Source organism: Zonotrichia albicollis, chromosome 9 (assembly GCF_047830755.1).
Source record: "Zonotrichia albicollis isolate bZonAlb1 chromosome 9, bZonAlb1.hap1, whole genome shotgun sequence".
NCBI lineage: Eukaryota > Metazoa > Chordata > Aves > Passeriformes > Passerellidae > Zonotrichia > Zonotrichia albicollis.
This window is the reverse complement of record NC_133827.1, coordinates 22,797,203-22,815,919: the sequence shown is the minus strand read 5'-3', so window position 1 is coordinate 22,815,919 and position 18,717 is coordinate 22,797,203. Positions and strand designations below refer to the sequence as shown.

At 42.4% G+C, this 18,717-nt stretch overlaps 1 protein-coding gene across 3 annotated transcripts in view; it reads left to right on the top strand.

The window, feature by feature from the left end:
- ARMC8 (armadillo repeat containing 8) overlaps positions 1-18,717 on the top strand; it is a 60,979-nt gene that overhangs the window by 37,169 nt on the left and 5,093 nt on the right. For all 3 annotated transcript variants that reach the window (XM_005489565.4, XM_005489563.4, XM_005489564.4), the window contains 12 exons: positions 875-955; positions 2,245-2,320; positions 2,409-2,499; positions 6,060-6,120; positions 8,904-9,104; positions 11,713-11,808; positions 13,151-13,233; positions 13,507-13,588; positions 14,780-14,866; positions 15,852-15,944; positions 16,407-16,556; positions 18,221-18,316. In XM_005489565.4, coding sequence (XP_005489622.2) covers positions 875-955; positions 2,245-2,320; positions 2,409-2,499; positions 6,060-6,120; positions 8,904-9,104; positions 11,713-11,808; positions 13,151-13,233; positions 13,507-13,588; positions 14,780-14,866; positions 15,852-15,944; positions 16,407-16,556; positions 18,221-18,316 — 1,197 coding nt within the window. The remainder of the gene's footprint in view (positions 1-874; positions 956-2,244; positions 2,321-2,408; positions 2,500-6,059; positions 6,121-8,903; positions 9,105-11,712; positions 11,809-13,150; positions 13,234-13,506; positions 13,589-14,779; positions 14,867-15,851; positions 15,945-16,406; positions 16,557-18,220; positions 18,317-18,717) is intronic.

Sequence of the window (18,717 nt, the reverse complement as noted above, 5' to 3'; positions counted from 1 at the left end):
GATTAGTCAAGGAGATGCATGGAGGGATGATAAATGCTGTGGCATCCTGTAAGCTGAATTTAAATGTACATAGCCTGTGCTTAATGCAGAGATGACCAGAGCTATGAACCTACTTTTAAAGAGAGATTTGCAAATCAAAACCAACTTTGGCAGGAGACTGCTGAGGGCTGCAAGTGTTGAGATTTCATGTTGTTTTTTCAACCTCATCAAGCTTTGTCATGCTACAGAAGTTCTTAGACCTTTCTCCTGCAAAATTTAGTATTTGTGTTTAATTCCAAAGGCTGTTTTGGAAAAAATACTGACATGTCAGCCATTACCAACTTAGATCTTGAAGTCAGTAATAGGTGATGGCTGGCTGGATTTATGGCCAAACATGCTTGAAACAAAAACAATATATAACAAAAAATTGGGGGAAAATGTGAATTTCTTCTCAAAGGACTGTCACTCTGTCTGGAACCAGTTTTAGAAGACATCCCTTCCCTTCTGCAGTTAGAATTGTTGAAAATGCTTAATATTAACAGTGAGGAAGACATTAGTGACTGCTGGTATTTTATGTGATTTGTAGAGAAAATCAGGAGCTTTCAGTTGTTTCCAGTAGGAAGAGCAAAAACAGAAGTTCTCTATCCATGTTTCTTCATTTGTGAGAGCTGATGTCATTGCCTATTGAAGGAGTGGAAATGATTACCATAAAAGAGCAAATGCTATAAAAATACAAGTTGAAGTTGTTTATATATAAAAAAAGTAAAATTGTTATGCCAGCTGATTACAAAGTAAATGTTAGGAAATGTATCTTAAATATTTAACAATAAATTGCAGACAGGGGAAATCTCTTGCATGTTGTCTTAAAAAACCCTGTGTTATGTTTCCTTTGAAGGGTCCAGATCACCAGACAATCTTATTTAACCATGGAGCTGTTCAGAACATTGCACATCTGCTGGTCTCCGCCTCCTACAAAGTAAGGCATTTCATCTACTCTGTTTAACATGTGTTTATGAAAAGAATTCAAATGGAGATTATCAAAACCATGTCTGTGCTGTGAACCAAAGCTATAAACAGGTATGATGTGTATTTGTAGAATAACAGTTGCTTTTACTTGCCATTTCTGTCAAAACCAGAGCTATTGTACTGTAAAGTTAAAGCAGCAGTAATGAAAACAGGGCTGCCTAGCATTGCTCCAAAGAAGAACAGGAACTTGGCAACTCAAGTGGTCAATTTGTTGAACAATAAATGAGAATAAGAAGTTAAGCTGAAGAGAAGCAAGTGTGGCCTGTCCTGAAAAGGAAGTCCTACCTGTAAAAATAGATGGGTGTGGAATGTGTGGGGGCCACCAGCTGCCTGTGTGTTGTGCTCCCTGAATTCCTGAGCCTCTGCTCCCTTCTCTGTTGTGTTTTGGAAGTCCATCTTGGACCATCACCTCAGAGGACATCACACTTTACCTGTAACTTGGTGGCCAGGAGGGTCAGCTCCTTCCCAGTCCTTCCACTTGTGAAGACAAGAACACAGTTTAAACATGTGCAGCTGTATAAGGCCAAGTCAAAGACTAATACCTGAACTGATCTGGGTTCTGTGCTCTGGGAAGGTGATAATGGTTATCTTCCCTGTGGCAAAAAAGAAGTTATAAAGATTTCAGGAACTAGGCAGCCATGAAACATTGATTAAATCAAAACTTTGGGCTGAAGAAGGAGGAGCCAAGATGAAGAAATTTGTCCATCCTTTTCACCTAGGTGTACCTGAAGCTGTGTAATGGCAGTAAAACTTACGGTGTACATTTGTTCTAAGATTAGTTTGGAATCACTGCAGTTGGGTGGCTCTCTTTAGACATTTTATTAAGCCCACCTTTGAAGGATTTGAAATAGAAATCTCAAGGGTACATATTTCTGGTTCTCTAATGTACTTATGAGCCCTGAAAAGTAAAAGTATCATCGTTATATAGTGTTCTTCTATTCTTCTGTTGTTTTTTACACATTTGTGAGGTATTACAAATAAGACCAGAAGTTCCTGTTTAGTTCCCATGTTTTAACCTTGCTGGTTTTCTTCAGAGTTTGCCACATACCCTACAGAAGGATAGCTCCAACAGGGAGATGACAGAAGTCAGGGTGTGAGTTAGATGTTTCCATCTGCCATGATTCTTCATCTCAAGTTCTTGTTGATTATATAACATTGTTTTCTACAAGCCTATCCAGCTGTGTAGCCCAGTTTTGCTTTGAAGTCAGAGGTGATATTTCATATTATGCTTTTACACAGGTCCGAATGCAGGCATTGAAATGCTTCTCAGTTCTTGCCTTTGAGAACCCCCAGGTATCCATGACTCTGGTCAATGGTGAGTGCAATGCTGCTGCTCCTGCTGGTTTCACACTCACTTTTTGCCTGGCTGAATGAGAATGACTTGGAGCTCTCTCTCTTTGCAGTGTCTGTTGATGGAGAATTGTTACCACAGATTTTTGTGAAGATGTTACAAAGGGACAAGCCCATTGAAATGCAGCTCACGTCAGCCAAATGGTAATTGTCTTCAGGAACTGGGGAAATAGCAGGGAGTTTAATCCTTACTGTTCAACTTCTTCCTTGTTTCAAAGTAATATGGGATGTAAAATCTTAGGAATAATTAAAGGTATTGTTTGCATTATCTGAATCCTTGAACAAGTGGTCTCACCCTATTTTATAATGTAACTTTCCCTCTTTGCTACATAAGCAGGGAAAAATATTGCTGGGCAGCAGTTTTGTGAGGAATGTGTGTTCAACCATATGGGTTTTCAGATGCATCTTAGATTTGATAAGTTTTGCTTTGAACAGGCAGAGCACAGTTCTGAACTGTCATCCTTGGTGGCTGTGCTGTGTTGGAGACTACACCAAGATAATGGGAGAGCAGAGTTAGTCCCTCTACCCAACTGTTTTAAATAAAACAGATTGTTCTTCAGGCTTCATGAGCTCATACAGCAGAATTAATGTTATTAATTAATTTTGTACTTCAGCTTTCCCTGCTGATGTGGGCACATTTGTGTGCAGATCCATAATGACTTCCTACCCAGTGCCAAGATGTGACCCAGTTCTGTAATAGCAGCACCCTGGTTATGCTCACTCCATAAGCTGGGATTGACACCCTTTAGGATCATTTTCCTTTTCTTGTGTTGATAGCAATGAAATTAATCACTCCAGGGGGTTCAAGAGATAAAGTCACCCATTGGTATGAACCACTAAAATTAAGTTTAACTCAGGAGTTTGGTCACTGATGCGTTGCTTGATTATTATTTTAGTTTTTGATGGCTTTTTTTTGACAAGGAGCAATGAGTTCTCTGAGTTCACCAAACAATTTCACAGCCACTTGTGTCAGTACAAGTCTCTTGATTCTGGATGAGGAACAGGTGGGGTAGGAAGGATCTGTGATTCTTTTCATGCTGCCAGGTTGTGATGCCCCAACTCATTCATGAAAGCAGTTTCAGTGATGTGGATGTCTATGAGGGGGGTTCTTGGGTAATCCCACTCCATGTAGGTGGTATGTCTTGGGACTTGCCAGCCTCAATTCCAACCACAATTGGCCCAAGCAGTCTGGTTTTACTGGTTTTGTTAGGCAATTTTTAGTGAAGAAGGCAAGTTAAATTAATTGCACTGTAGCAGTCTCAGTTCTGATTGATTTATGTGTTTCTTTGAGAAGTCAGAAAATACATAGAGAATGACATACTTAAAAGCAATTTTTTTACTAATCTTGAGACATAAAGGAGTTGACAAGTCTTAAAGAGAGGCTGGAATTGGGATTGTTCTGAGATGGACATTCCCAGGTCTGCTGATGTTCTTTGCTGATGGAAGGAAATGGGGGCCGTCCTCTGCTGTTGCATTGCAGTACTTTGGCTCATCTTTGAAGCATGAAAGAAAGTGATGTGGTGAAAAGCAGCAAAAGAAAATTGCAGGGAAATCCAGACAAACCAGTCTTCAATTTCAGATTGGGTTTCTCCCATTTAGTCCACAGGCACTCATCCTTTTTAGGGCTCTCAATTTTACAGCAGTCCGAGTTTGCAAAGCCCTGCTGCTTTTTCTTCTGTAGGTCCATCTCCTACCTGATTGCCTCCAAGTCAGACTCTCTCTTCCATTTTCTTAATGAGAATAGTAGGTTTAAATTGTCATAGATTATGATTTTTTCTGCTTGTAAATTAGATTTCACCCCTACCTTGCCAGTTTCAGTCAGTTAATCTGCAGTTGCTCTGATTTGTCATTACATTCTTTGGAATGCAGATCTAGGAGGGTTTTTTCCTCTTGAATGTTCTCTATAATTTCTATTGAATATGGACTGGCATACAAGACTACTTTAAGAAGTTCCCTTTCTTTTCCCTCAACAATTGAAGTAGACTTGGAAGATTCAGGGTAATACCTCTTGATTGAAATGGAGCAAAGATCCTTCCCTTGAGCAGCAGTGTTGGGACAGAGGGAGGATCAGGATGCCCCTTGGGAGAGTGTTCTGCAGCTACAAGTGCAGCAGTAACCTTTCCTGCTAAAATCACCAGAATTGCTTCCAGCTAAGCCAAGCCTATGTTACCTGAAGTCAAAAATTACTTTCTTTCATTGCTGAAATAGAGCTACTTTGCCTGGCAAATAGGGTCTCACCAGACTAAATGGCAGCTGCAGGATGAGTGCTTTCCTCCTGACTGCAGGTATGAAAAAGAGTTTCCTGCTGTCAGCTGCAAGGCTTGGGCAGTAAAAGTTTAGCACATGATCTCTGTGCTAATATTCAAGTCTTAGCTCTAACTTTCAGAGAAATAATATATTAAGAGAGTTCTGATTGTGGGTGTACTCAGAATGAGGATCAGTGTTTGCTGCCTCTGAGGTGAAAACTCACTCGGGGCCCTTGGAAGGAGCTCAGGGATGTGGTGAAACACACCATGGTTATATCAGCACATTGCTGTTCCTTAGCTGAGCAGTTCTGATTGACCCTGTGTACAACTTCAGCCTGCTCAACTGAGGGTCCAGGCATGTTAGTTTTAAGTTACCTTTACTGAAATACAGTTACATTTTTTAACCTCCACTGTGACATGATAAAACCCAACTCCAGTGGTTAGTTCAGAAGCTAAAAGAAGAGAAACTGGTGCACAGCAGTTCCCCTCCAGCTCCATTCCACTGCCTTGTAGCAGAGCAGGTAAAAACAAAACCACTTCAAAGAAAAACACTTTCTTTGATGGGTGAACTATTTTGCATTTCTGGTAGTTTGGGGCACTTTACAAGTACATAACAAAGAACTAGGAATGTGTCTGATGCTGTGTGAGACCTTGTGGTTGTCATATCCACTGTGAGCTGTTGTCTAATAAGGACCAAATGCTGGCTTGGTGCAGTGTCAGAGCCTTGGCTGGGTTCATTGTTAGTGAGGGCGTGCTGGTCCCTGCACAGTGTAAAGCCTTGCCTGCGGACAGGCAGCAGAGCAATTCCACCTCTCCTGGGCTGGGGCAGGGCCTGGGTGTCTGTGTTCAGACAGCTGTGTTCCTCTGTTCATGGCTGCACACCCAGGGGCAGGTACTTAGAGGAAGGTCTGGGTGTGTTGCACCTTTGCTTAGTGCAAGCTATTCCTTTTGGATGTGTGTAAGGGGATAGAATATAAGAAAGGTAGTGTAGAAATTAGTCTTACCCCTAAGGAGCTGCAGCTGGGCCAATTATCAAAGATTAGGAGCAGGCCTGGCTTTAACAGGCCACAGCTGTAAGCAATGAGAAGAAGATGCTGTAAAAGAGTGGGGTGGCTGGGTGAGAAGGGAGCTGGAGTCAGTTGGCTGCTTTGTGAAGGAGTCAGTGCTGTGAGGAGCTGCCCATGAGAAACACCAAGAAGGTGTGGGGCTCAGGCAGGGTGGTGGTGTGCCCTTTGTGGCAGTGTGTGCTGTGTGTATTGATCAGTGATCCTGCCAGGGGTCCTGCGCTGCAAACTGACAGAAAGTGCACCTGGAGGAGTCTGTGTGCCCAGGCCCAGTAAGCTGTGATGTATTTAAATCAAACACAGGAGGATGTTTCATTGGGACAGATGTTGTGCAGCAGCAGCTGGAGTGCACCCAAGCCATGGTAGGTGACAGTGTCTTGTTGTGTTGTTGCAGCCTTACTTCCATGTGCAGAGCCGGAGCAATACGGACGGACGATCCCTGCATCGTTCTGAAGGTGAGCTGTGTCCTGCTTCAACCACCTTGTAAATACAGAATAATTCTTTTTGTGCTAACCATGACAGATCCTCAAACAGTTATCTGTTCAAAAGGTTTTCTCATGTAGGTTTATCGTGGTCTTATTTTCTCATATAAAAGGTAGCACAAAATTTGTTACACCAAAGATTGCAAAGCACTAAGTTCTCCTGAGGTTTTTGGGTTTTTTTAAATTAAAACAAAATAGCCCCCTGATTTCCTTTTTTTCCCCAAGTAATGATAGATAAAAAATCTACATGTTGGCTGAGACAAAGGCCCTGCCTCTCCTGTCTTTTTGTGCAAGAAAGTGCAATGTACTGTTCATTCCAGTGTGCACATTGGCATCTGTTCTGCACTGGCACCTGGTACTGCACAGCTGAGGAAGCCAAGCTGCATCATTCTCCCTCACCCTCCTCCTTAGCTTTGGTCCGAATTGACACTCCAATTCTCTGCTCTCCTTTCTCCCTACAACCCTTCAGAACTGGGGTAACAATTCCATTCTCCCAGTCCCACTCTCCTTCACACCTTTCTTCTTTGGAAATGCCTTCCCTTCATGAATCTCCCATATTGGGCTGTGCCCTGGTCAGGATGTGTGTGTTCCAGAGCTGCTCTGCCCTGGGACAGGGAGCAGGGCCTGCTGCCAGTGGCAGGTCTCTGTTGAGAGCTGGACCCTGCCTGTGGAGCTGCACATGCTCCACATGGGCCCTGTGGAAAAACCACCATCCTTTCAAACCTTTGCAAAGGGATGTGCTTGGGCCAGCTCACAGCAAAAGCAGCATTGTGAGCACAATGCTGAGCATTGTGAGCACTGCTTCAGCACAAATCCATGTTTGAGGCTGTGGAATTAAATGTGTTGTAGTACTTGAGAGTAGACAAAAAAGTGAGGGGAGAAGGAAGGCACAGAACCTTTGCCTTGTTCAAAGCAGCCCAGTGATTCCTCCTCCAGGAGTTCATACTTGCAAGATAACACAGTGTCCCTGTGCTTAATCCAGCCCCAAATCCTTCAACCTCTGCTGAGCTGAAGTGATGGCCCCTTTAGCATTCAGGAATTATTGACCCTTTGCTATCAAACTTCCTCCATTTGGGGGCCAAGAATGTGTATTTCCAAAATGGTTTTAATTTACTTTCATTGCTCAGTTTGGGTAGTGGGTTGGCCTGCAACATGGGGAAAAAATAAAGTCCCTTGAGAAGGGCAGAGAAGGCTGATAAATAATGGATTTGATGGGAAGGGAAATGATTTCTCTGGAATCCTAATAATGAAACTGTCCAGATAACCCAGATACATCCCAGCCATACCATGAAAATTAGATATTCCATCTTTACAGTCCATTTCCAGACTTTTACCTGCTAGCCAGGTGTGCATTGTGGCTTTCCACCTTACACCCCTACACAGCCCCCTACTCTTGTGCATTAATTGCACTGTATTGACCTGTAGGTCCAATGGAACAGTTAAAATGTGTCTGTCAGAATTCTTGCCTCTGTTTTTAAGCAGATGGAATTGCTTAGTGTTGAAAAACATGAGATCTGTGTTTCTTGGGTGCATGCAGCCAGTGACTTAACAATGCCCAGCCCTTGAGTTCCAAGAAATAGCTCATTTCATTTCAGGCTATTTGACCTTGGAAAGAATTAAGAAATACATTGTCTTTGTGATTTAGAAGTGGAATTCCACTTCTTTCTTTCTTTCTCACTCCACATGAATGTAATTTTTGAGAGCCTGTGTACAATCTTCCCTGCTGCCTCAAGGCCAGGTCTGCAGAAGGGAGTGCTTTGGCTCACTGGATTAGCTGCAAGATTCACCACCTCAATGACAGTCTTTGAGGTGACATCTAATTTTCTAAAATATGTAGGCAAGTCCTGTTTCCTGTGCAATGGAGATCAGGTATTTATCTGTTTAATCATTTGAACAGTCAATGGTTAGATGTTATTTCAGGTCTCCACAACATACCTCTGAGCAACATTTACCAGAGTTATTCTGTTGAACTTGGTGGCATTGCACAAGCACAAACCTTGGTGTTATTCCTTGTCCATTTTCATATTTGGGAAGGCTTGAGGGAGCAGAGTCCCAGCTCTTGGAGAATTGGCCTGTCCAGAGTTAAGTACTTTTCCTTGGGCTTCTGGTAAAGAAAGACTTGATTGGTTTTTCTGTTTTAGTAGAGAAGGTGGAGCAAAACTGTTGTGTGGGTGTAACCAAGGTAGGGGGCATGTCAGGGAAGGCAGAATGGACCTGGATTCCAGGTTAGCTTTTCTGGTTGATCAAATATGCTGCTTGCTGAGGAGTATTCCTCCCTTGCCCTCTGCTCCAGGCAGCCAGTGTGTGGGAAAGGAACCCTGAGATTATTTCTGACTGCATTGTCCTTAGTTAATCCTGGATCACAGAAGGGCAGGAGGGGTCAAGTACTTGAGGGCAGCTTGGGTACTTTTGATTCTGGTGTGTAGCAAGAACAGGCCTGTGAAAATATCAACTTCTGAGGGGATTTATAAAAATTTTTACAAGGCTTTGTCAAACTTTGTCTATGTTTACTTCCAAACATTGCATAATTTTGGCTGTGCGAGAGGTTGTGTGAAAGTAGGAGATTGTACACTCAGCAATGCCTGAACAATTCTTCTGTGTGTGGAGTGTCTGAACCCACTGAAATGTGTGTGTGTGTGAAAGTTCTTATCTAAAGAACAATGGCAGAGCATTGCTGTAGGACAGTTGTTTCATTTCTTTGGAGTTTCTTTATCAATGCAGCTACACTAGAAACTGCTTTTATTTCATCTCTGCAGACTCTGCCATGCTTGGTTCGAATGTGCAGTAAGGACAGACTGCTGGAGGAGAGGGTGGAGGGGGCAGAGACTCTGGCCTACCTGATAGAGACAGACGTGGAGCTGCAGAGGATGGCCAGCATCACCGACCACCTCATCGTCATGCTGGCCGACTACTTCAAGTACCCCAGCTCCGTCAGCGCCATCACCGACATCAAGAGGGTGAGCTCCCTGACCTGCTCTGGGCATTGAGGAATGGGCAAAACCAAAAAGAAACCAGCTCAGGATGGGCCTTTTTAAACCTGGTTAAACCTGGTGTGGTAGGGCCCCCAGTCTGGTACCACATAGCATTGATTCCATGATCCATAAAGACACTTTATTGTTAGAAATCTACAGTTCTTATGTCACTGTTAGGCTGGATGTGACATACACACATGATCAGGGTCTAAGAAGAAAAAGTTTTTTATTCTGCATATTCTCCAGCTTATATACTCTTCAAGAAGCGTGATCTTAAGTCATTAACTACATCACAATAACTTATATTCATTGGTGCAAAGCAATTAACACCAATATAATTGGCAAAAGTTTGACAGAAATTTCGTAAGGCACGTAGACACATCTATTTATGCATGTAGTCTAGCTTACAAAAATGTTCATATATCTTTTCTAATCTGTTTCTGTGCTGACAGCCTTGTCTTCTTCCTTGCTATAGATACACTCAAAAATCATTATTGTTATTTCTTCTATTAACTCAGCTTTGCTTGCAAGCCAGCTCTCAAGCCCTTCCATATTCTTATAGGACCTAAGACCTGATTGGTCTCAAAGTGAAAACTCCTCACACACTATTGGTGGTTATCAATACCACACTCTAGAGAACCATAGCTATAAACAATGCTTACAGAAAGAGAGATAATAATTGTTTGAATTCTTTTCCTCTAAGTTTGCCACAGCTTCCCAAGATTTGTCTAAAAAAGTCTGTGCCCGCTCTCTGTGGCCAGAGAGCTGCTGCCACAACCTGGTGCCTGAGGCCCTCAATTGAAGGGTGACCAGAGGTGCTGCAGGACTTGTTTCTTGATGTTTGTACTCTCCAAGACTCAGTTACTGCTCTTTGGAGACTTCATTAACCACACAAAAGTGTGCATATCTGGTCCTCCCATCCTCTAAGTTTAAACATCTTGCCTTCAGGAACCAGCACATTTCAGCTTCATAAGAGATGAATAATCCATGTGAAGAGAGATTTGTTTTCAATTCTTAGGTCAGATCTGTGGAAAATCTGAAATTTAGAGGTGTTTAAGCACAAAACCATGTGGATGTTGTGCACTGTTTTGTATTAGGAGTTATCTGCACTTGCAAGACATTGGATAAACAGAGACCAGATGTACCTTGGAGTCTTGCTGAAACCGATTATTAGAAAGAGCCCAAAAAATACATGACAGAGCTTTGCTTTTTTTCTCAAACTGGCCCAAGGGACAGGGTAATTTCTCTGACCCTGATGGAATGGGGTTAATTCTGCATAGAGAACCTCTTAAATGCTCTGTAAAAATGCAAATGAAACATTAAAAAAAATTAGTTACAGTATAAAAAACTGAGCAAAAAGAAGTTTAGCAGCTTATTGAGGAGTAATGGATGTTGGCTGTAGCATCAAAAATATGATCAGGTTCCAAAAGTGAGTGGGGCAATTCTAAATATTATGACAGTGCTCTGAGTGTGCAGTAAGTCTGTAGAGGCAGCCAGCTGGGAATCCGGGGTACTGACTTTGAACAGAGTGCTTGGAACTGCACCCTGTAAGGTAAAACTACGTGAGGAGTGAGTGAGGAATCTGCCAAACAGAGAACTTGTCTGCTTAAAATATTTATAACATAATATTAAAATATTTATAAAATAATATTTTAATACTTCTGCTCCAATATAGCTGCACTGGAGAGAATTACTCATAGAGCTTTATTTTTGACATTTCTTTTATTTCAGCACTTTTCTACTTTATACTGTCATTTTCCTGGCATTTTGTTAGACTTTGAAGATTGCATTGTTTGGTAGAACATTTTGGAACTGAGTTTTGAGGATAGTCAGTCACAGAATTATTCTCAGCAGAGAACATGAGGAGATCTGAGAGCCCAAATTTGCTGTTCCAAGCAAGGTCAATCTCAAACACCACTATTTTATGATGCCTTTAGTGCTCCCATTAATTATCATAAAATAGTAGAATATGCTGAGCTGGAAGAGACGCCAAGGATCATCGAGTCCAGCTGCTGTCTCTGCACAGACACCCCAACAATCCCACCCTGTGCATCCCTGAGAGCATTGTCCAAACTCTCCTGGAGCTCTGGCAGTCTTGGGGCTGTGCCCATTTCCTGGGGAGCCTGGGCAGTGCCCAGCACCCTCTGGGGGAAAAACCTTTTCCTGATATCCAACCTCACCCTCCTTAACACGGTATGAGATTTAGAGAGCAACTTTGGCTCCTGGTTTTGCTTCAGTTCTCTTGATAAAACTTGTCTTGATTCTCAGTATTTTCACTCCTTCTGGCTAGTTCCTCTAAGTCTCTGTTGAGAGATAAGAATAGCTTTTACTTGAATATGGTCTTGATAGAGTCCTAACCTTGTTTTGGCCTCAAATTGAAGACAAAGCTGTCTTCTCTATTACTCAGTAGAGAAATGAGCCATAGTCTTAACTGTGGTTATTGCATGATGAGCTCAGGGTGCAGCACCTTGTGCTTCTGGCTGCCCCTGGGGTGGCAGACCAAGACAGTGGGTAAGCAGCAGTGTAGAACAAAGCAGAATATGACACTGCAGCTGCTCTGGGGGCTGAGCCTGTGCCTGTGCTGTGTTCCCAGCTGGACCATGACCTGAAGCACGCCCACGAGCTGCGCCAGGCCGCCTTCAAGCTCTACGCCTCGCTGGGGGCCAACGACGAGGACATCCGCAAAAAGGTGAGCCCAGGGAGCCTGCTGGGCCCTGCTCAGCCACAGGGAAAGCAGCAATTCCCACCCTCCCAGGGATTTCCCATTATGATGTTAATAGGTTGAAATGAGCCCTCTCTCCTCCATTAATAGGAATTTTCATATTTCATAGAATTGGAGGAAAAATTAATGTCTTGCTATCAGAGTATAACAAAAGTTAAGTTTAGTTGTGTGAGCATCTTCACAGTGATGAACTAGACTTGCTCAAGGAGTTGTCCTTCAGCATTTTTGGTACTTGGCTACTCATAAGGAATATTGTTGAGGCATATGAGAAATTTCTGAAACTTGTGTTCTGAGACAGACAATACACCTCTGTTCTCATTTATTCCATTATATGACAAATGTTAAAAAAACCTCTGGAAAGTCTGCTCATAAGCAAAGTCAGAATTTGTTTCCTGATTCTCAAGTGACCAAGGCCTTGCACTGTCATAACAAAGCAGTTGGTGATTCAAAGATTACAGCAAAGAGATTGGTTGCTTGGGGCACTCACATAGTTAGAAATTAATGTGTGGAAAGTGGGGGGAACTTAATAAATTAATAATTGGAAGGAGCATTTTTTTAAATTAATCATGGATTTGCAATGTCATGTAGCAAGTGCAGAAGACAGGAATGTTTTCTGAGTTTGTTTGCTGGTTAAAAGGGAAAAGCAGAAGGAAGAGGCAGGTAAACAGAGGGTGAAATGATAACATCAGGAAAATTTGTCAGTGGGGAACCATTCAGATCTCCGGAATTCAACACCATAAACTCCTGTTTTGTTGCTTTAGTTAATAGTGAAGGTCCTCCTTGTACACAGCTTTTAATAAGCAGTGGCTGTGTACATGCCAAAGTTGATTTATTATGCAAAATCCATCATTCATCTGGGTATTAACTGCCTTTTGTATTGGTCTTAAGTGTTTGTGCTGGCCTTGTCTAAGTATGGCAGGTGAGCTACTGGATATTTTTTATATCCAGCTCTACAACCTGTCTCTGATCTGCAGTTTGTATATGTTGTGTGATCACACATGCTCACTTTTGTTTTAATATGACATTAAGGGTAATTTATGTGTTTATGTAGATAGAGAGATGGATACTTATATATATAAATCACCCTCTTGTTGCTTGATGATTAAAAGCCATAGTGGAACATAGAATATAGATTTTTTATTTCCTAATTGTGTCTGTAGATACATAAAACTTTCCCCTTAATCTGACAAGAGTGTGGCATGCTGGTTTTAGCTGCAGTTTTTATATGTAACACTGAAGATGCTGCAGCCAAACCCCAGCAAGCCATGGATGCTGTGGGCTGTGCACTGACCTGAGTTCTTTGGTGCAGATCATTGAGACTGAGAACATGATGGACCGCATTGTTAACGGCCTGTCCGAGTCCAGCATCAAGGTGCGCTTGGCTGCAGTCAGGTGAGCCTGTCCTTGTCCCTGCACAGCCTGGGCTGCACTGGGAGAACTCCTGTCACTGTCTGAGAGCTGCCCTGATCTCAGTTCTGCTCTTGGGAGCCCTCCTGGGGGAGAGGGGCAGTAATCCTGGGCTGGTGCAGGGTTTTCTCCTGGCTGTTCCCAGGTTTCTCCTTGCCTCCCTCCCAGCTCAGGAATCCCTGTGGGGCAGCAGGGTGTGTACAGCAGTGCCCATGGTGGTGTGCATGTCTCACAGGGAGGATTTCTCTTCCATTCCAGGTGTTTGCACAGTTTGTCCCGTTCTGTCCAGCAGCTCAGGACAAGTTTTCAGGATCATGCTGTATGGAAGCCTTTAATGAAGGTAAGTGAGGAGCAGTCGGGTCTCAGTGCCTGGAGTGTTCTGGTCCATTCAGGGAGCACAGGGTGTCTGTTCAGTTGGCATGCCTTGCTGTAGAATCATGATACAAATTACCTAGAAATCAAAATCCTGGGGCCTTCTCCTAAGAGAGTCATAAGTCAACAAAAGGCAACAGCAGCAAGCGTGCTTGGTTTTGGTTGGTTTTTTGTTTCCTTTTTTTCATGATTGTTTTTGGGGGATTTTTTGTCATCAGTGAGGGAAACTCAATTATTCTCAATGGTCACACAGGACACTACAAGCACTACATGTCCCTTAATGTCAGACTCAGGCTGGATGGCACGGTTCAGACTTGGTCTGTGAGCTCTGTAAGAGAATTTGCATCTGTGTTTTCTCCTGTGATTCTCTACCTCTTACATCTCATTGCAGATTCTATAGTTGAAATCAAAGAGCTCAGAAAGACCTTTAAAAAGACACGTTGTCATATAGAGTAATTTTCCACAAGATTGAGATTCAAGTGTGTAAGATATATGTCATCTCTCATCCTGTAATGTCACTATCATAAACACACATAATAAACCAGTTTCTCAGTTTCAACATCTTTGAGACCTTGAAGATGCAGAACAGACTGCTAGCATACCTGAAGGCTTGGGCAGTATTGACACCCATAGCAATCTCCTGAAGTCACCTTGACTTGTCTGTTCAGAAGTGAAATGACTGGAGCACAGAAGATGTTGTTAGCAGTAGGGAACAAGTGAGGAACATGTTTGGTTCAGGAGTTGGTGTTTTGGTGCTGCTGGAGATCCAGGCAGAGATAAGGGACCAAAACTTGACTCAGGCTGTGCTCCTCTGAGAGGATGCTCCTTAGAGAATTTGCTGTGTTGTGCTTAGCACAAGGTACAAAGGGGTTGAAGAGGCTCCTGGAGCTTCCTCTGCATATGTGTCCTTTGCAGAGCAGGGCTTGTCCCCACTGATTTCTACTAAATTGGACTGAAAGCTCTCAAGTGTGACTTTTGTGAAATAATGCATTGCTCCAGCTTGTCCTGTGATGTGTATCAGTCTGGGTTTGCATTGCTAGCATGGAAGCACCTCCTGAAGTCTGGAATATCCAGCTACAGCATAATTCCAGGTATTCCATTTTAGTGATCTCTTCATTATCCTGCTAACAGAATTCCTCTCTCTCCCCTCTGCCTGCAGGTTTTACAGAATGCTCCAAATGAAATTCTTGTAGTAGCATCTTCCACGCTATGCAATCTTCTTCTGGAATTCTCTCCAAGCAAGGAGGTGAGTACTTGGCCAGCAACAGGGAGAGGGGATGGACTGAAGTGAGATTACACAATGGTTCAGTTAGCATAAAAGCCTGTTAATTGGCAGCCATTGCTTGTGCCATGTTATGGAGCTGTGATGTTACAGAGCTGTGCAACTTGAGAACAAAAAAAATCATCTGCTTACAGTGCTGTGACAGTTAATTTGGTCTCTAAAGAAAAGAAGTAGACATGAAGTTTTGTCATTTCCTTTTTACTTGTAAAACATTGTTATCTAAAAAGATCATAAACAAGAAGAAACCACACTGATAATTTGCAATGTGATCCATTGTCTTAGAGAATTACTGCTACTGTAATGCTGAAAATGCTGGCTTTGCTGAGTCTTGTGTTTTTATTGTTCTCTGATGAGCAGTACAGGATACAGTTCTGCAGAGTCTGTGTTTCATACAGATCAGACACACAAATCAACACTCCACAGCAGTGCAACAATTCCCCAAGTCTAAAATAGTTCTTAATTACAGAAAATATTTTCAAGATTGTGCTATGTGTGGGATCCTGCAGGGCTCTATGGATTACCAAATTATCAGTTGGTGTCGGTGGCTTCAGTCATATCTGTGAGACAGCAAATTAACTGAAATAATGCCAAGCACAGTTCACTGGCCATGAGGCCACCCATGGGGCTTTTTTTAGCAGACTGCAGGTCAAGTGTTTGTGGGGTGTGAGCAGCAGTGTGAGGTGATGTATATACACATATAAATGTGTGTGCATCCATGTCTCCACAAACACAGACATAGCAGAAAGCAGCTGCCTTAACCTGACTTTTTTTCATAACACCTACTTTGAGATGGTCATGGATATGGGGTGTGGCATGGCCAGTTCATGTGGGTGCACTGGACATGTTGTAAGCTCAAGAATAAGATATAAGGAGTATATTTTTAGTATTTTCATACATGCAGTTAGTCTAAGTAGTGTTGTAAAGATCTGGTTTTCCCTCCTTCTTTCAGCCTATTTTAGAATCAGGAGCCATAGAACTTCTATGTAGTTTAACCCAGAGTGAAAATCTTGCCTTGCGAGTGAACGGCATTTGGGCTTTAATGGTGAGTAGGACACCCAGTGAAATACCACTTGTGACTGTGTGCCTTAAAAAGCTTGGGAACTTACCTTGTAGAACTTGTCAGTTGTTATTAACAATGACATAATTGAAATCTGCCTTGTTGTTCCACCAAACTGCAGAAGAAAAACAGCATCAGCCTGGAGCACTTCACCCATTAGTCCATAAAGTAAAACAAATTCTTCAGTTCTAGTACTAATTTTGTTGCCAAGATCACTCAAGGAAGCAGTAGTGTCAGTAGTAGCATGCCAGGGGGAAAATAAAAGCAGATAATAACCAGGTCAGGTGTAAGACAATGTGAAAATTGAATTCACTGTGTAGCAGTTGCTCATAAATTACAGCCTTTTTGCAAGATTAATTTAGGAAGGATATATTCTTATAGGGAATAGTCTACTAAAAGAATGAAAGCCCAGGTAAAAAAATCCATTAAAAGGTGTGTCTGTTTCAGAACATGGCGTTTCAAGCAGAACAGAAGATCAAGTCAGACATCCTGCGGGGTCTGAGCACAGAGCAGTTGTTTCAGTTGCTTTCTGATTCCGATGTAAATGTTCTGATGAAAACCTTGGGACTGCTCAGGAATCTTCTCTCCACTCGCCCAGTAAGTAGAGCTGCACACAGACCTTCTGAAAGCTGATCAAACAAGCAGCCAATCCAGTGCTTCTGTGCAGGACATTTTCCTGTTTTAACACCACTTGGATTTATTTGAATATCTGTAAGCAAATGTGCTAATCAGTGTGAGAAGGTATTTGAACGAATCCTCTGCAATTAAACACTGTAATTATTATCAGAGCTAGACATTTTCATTTAATGCTCAATTCCATTGCATTCAGCTCTTTGCAACGTTATTTTCGTAGCAGTTTCTCTGTGAAACTTGTCCAAAACAGCACTGAGGGTTGCACCATTGAGTCAGTGTACAGGAAGGTCCAGATCTCAAAGATACCTGTCTTTCTTCTTCCTTGGCACTTGAAATGCATCTTTTCTTATCCATCTACATAGGCAGTACTGGCTTTGTGAATTTGGTGTAAGACTGTGCACTCACAAAATGCAGACGTTCATTTTACACCCTGAAATAAAATGGTTAGAAAATTTAAGTCCAGGAGTTGTTTTTGATCAGGAGAAAGAGATAGTCATGGAGGAAAAGAAAGGGGTAATTCCCTGTGAAGAACAGAGGGAAAATATGCAACAAGAATTTGGCAAGCCAACATTTTTGGGGGGGAACCCCATGAGGCCTCTCTGTGCATTTATCACATACTGTGTTTCTACCAGAAAAAGGTCACTGTAAAAAATCTTCTGATATTCTCACTCATTGAGTCTCAATAACCTTGATAGAAAATTAGCTCTTAATGTGAAAAAATACTTAATAGCCTGTCATTCATTGAATTCACCCTGAGAACTCTCACTGTCATTTAAGGTGTTCTCCATCTGGAGCTATGTGCCAGCTTCACTGCTTCCTATGGCAGGTTTTAAAGCCAGAACCAGCCATTTTCAGCCTTTACCCAAAATTCACTCCAGAATAACTCATCCAGCAGCTTTCCAATGAAATCCCATTATTAGCAAATTTAGTAAGTTCTACAATAATCCCTGAGGTCTTAAAAGAATTGTAGTGTGCCATGTGCTGGTCATCTCTGGTGCCTGTTTGCTGCCACTCCTGAGGTGTTTGGTATCAACTAATCCAGTAGATCTTGTTTAATCTTTTCTCTGTTATTCTAGTGTAGGTGTTCATAGTCTGTCATCAGGTGACCTTTGAGCTGTGACCCTGTGAACTTAGGGCAGTTTCTCAGACAATAACCAATGCATCTGGCTTATTTCTCTGCCCTCTAAGGCTTTGGAAATGTGGTTGTTGGATCTGGGCACAGTGTCCCTGCAAGAGTAGCAAATACCAGAGAAGAAACATCAGTTTTCTCACTCCTCTCTGATATTACCCCAGTTATCAGAAGGGAGGTGGTTGTTTCCAACTGCAGATCACACATTTAGAGCGTGGGTCAGCAGGGTTCAGGCCTCAGCCTGGCAGCTGGGACAGCAGTGTCACCTCTCCAGGCGACAGGGAAAGCATCACCAAGGCTCATGTGATGATCTCTCAGACAAAAGCAGGCTCCACATGAAGAAGAATGTTCTGAACTGTTTGTGCTGTGATTAATTCTTGGTTTGGGAGCAGTGCTCTGTGTGTAGTGTTGCTACTCCTCACTTGGAGTGATTCAAGCAGGAATGTCCCTTCCTTGTCTGGGGAGTTACACTAAATGTATTTCATCCTTGCTTTGGCAGCACATAGACCACATAATGAGCACTCATGGGAAGCAAATCATGCAAGCAGTGACCCTCATTCTGGAAGGGGAGCACAATATAGAAGTCAAAGAGCAGGTATCTTTTGTGTTTTGTGTTGTCTTGGCAGAATAAAATAAAAGAGCAAAGAATGCTTACTCTTCACAACATGTCATTTTTGTTTGGGATTATAATGTGCTGTGAATATTTTACTGAGATCTGTCAGATGAATAACTTGAGTACCTACAAGAATGTTTTTCTTTCTAATGGATTGTTACAAAATTGTTGGAACTGAATTCAGATTGGTTTTGCAAATGTAGGTTTGGCAAAGAGAAGAGGGATGTGAGAGCAGAAGAATTAAATTGGGGCTGTTGCATGGCTGGAAGGGATCAGTAGGAATAGAAGAGAAGCACTAGCAGGGGAAGGAGCATCCTGGTGGAGCCCAGGAAAAAGTGGGGAGGGACCTGGCCTGCCAAATTAAAAGTTAAAAAAACCCCAAT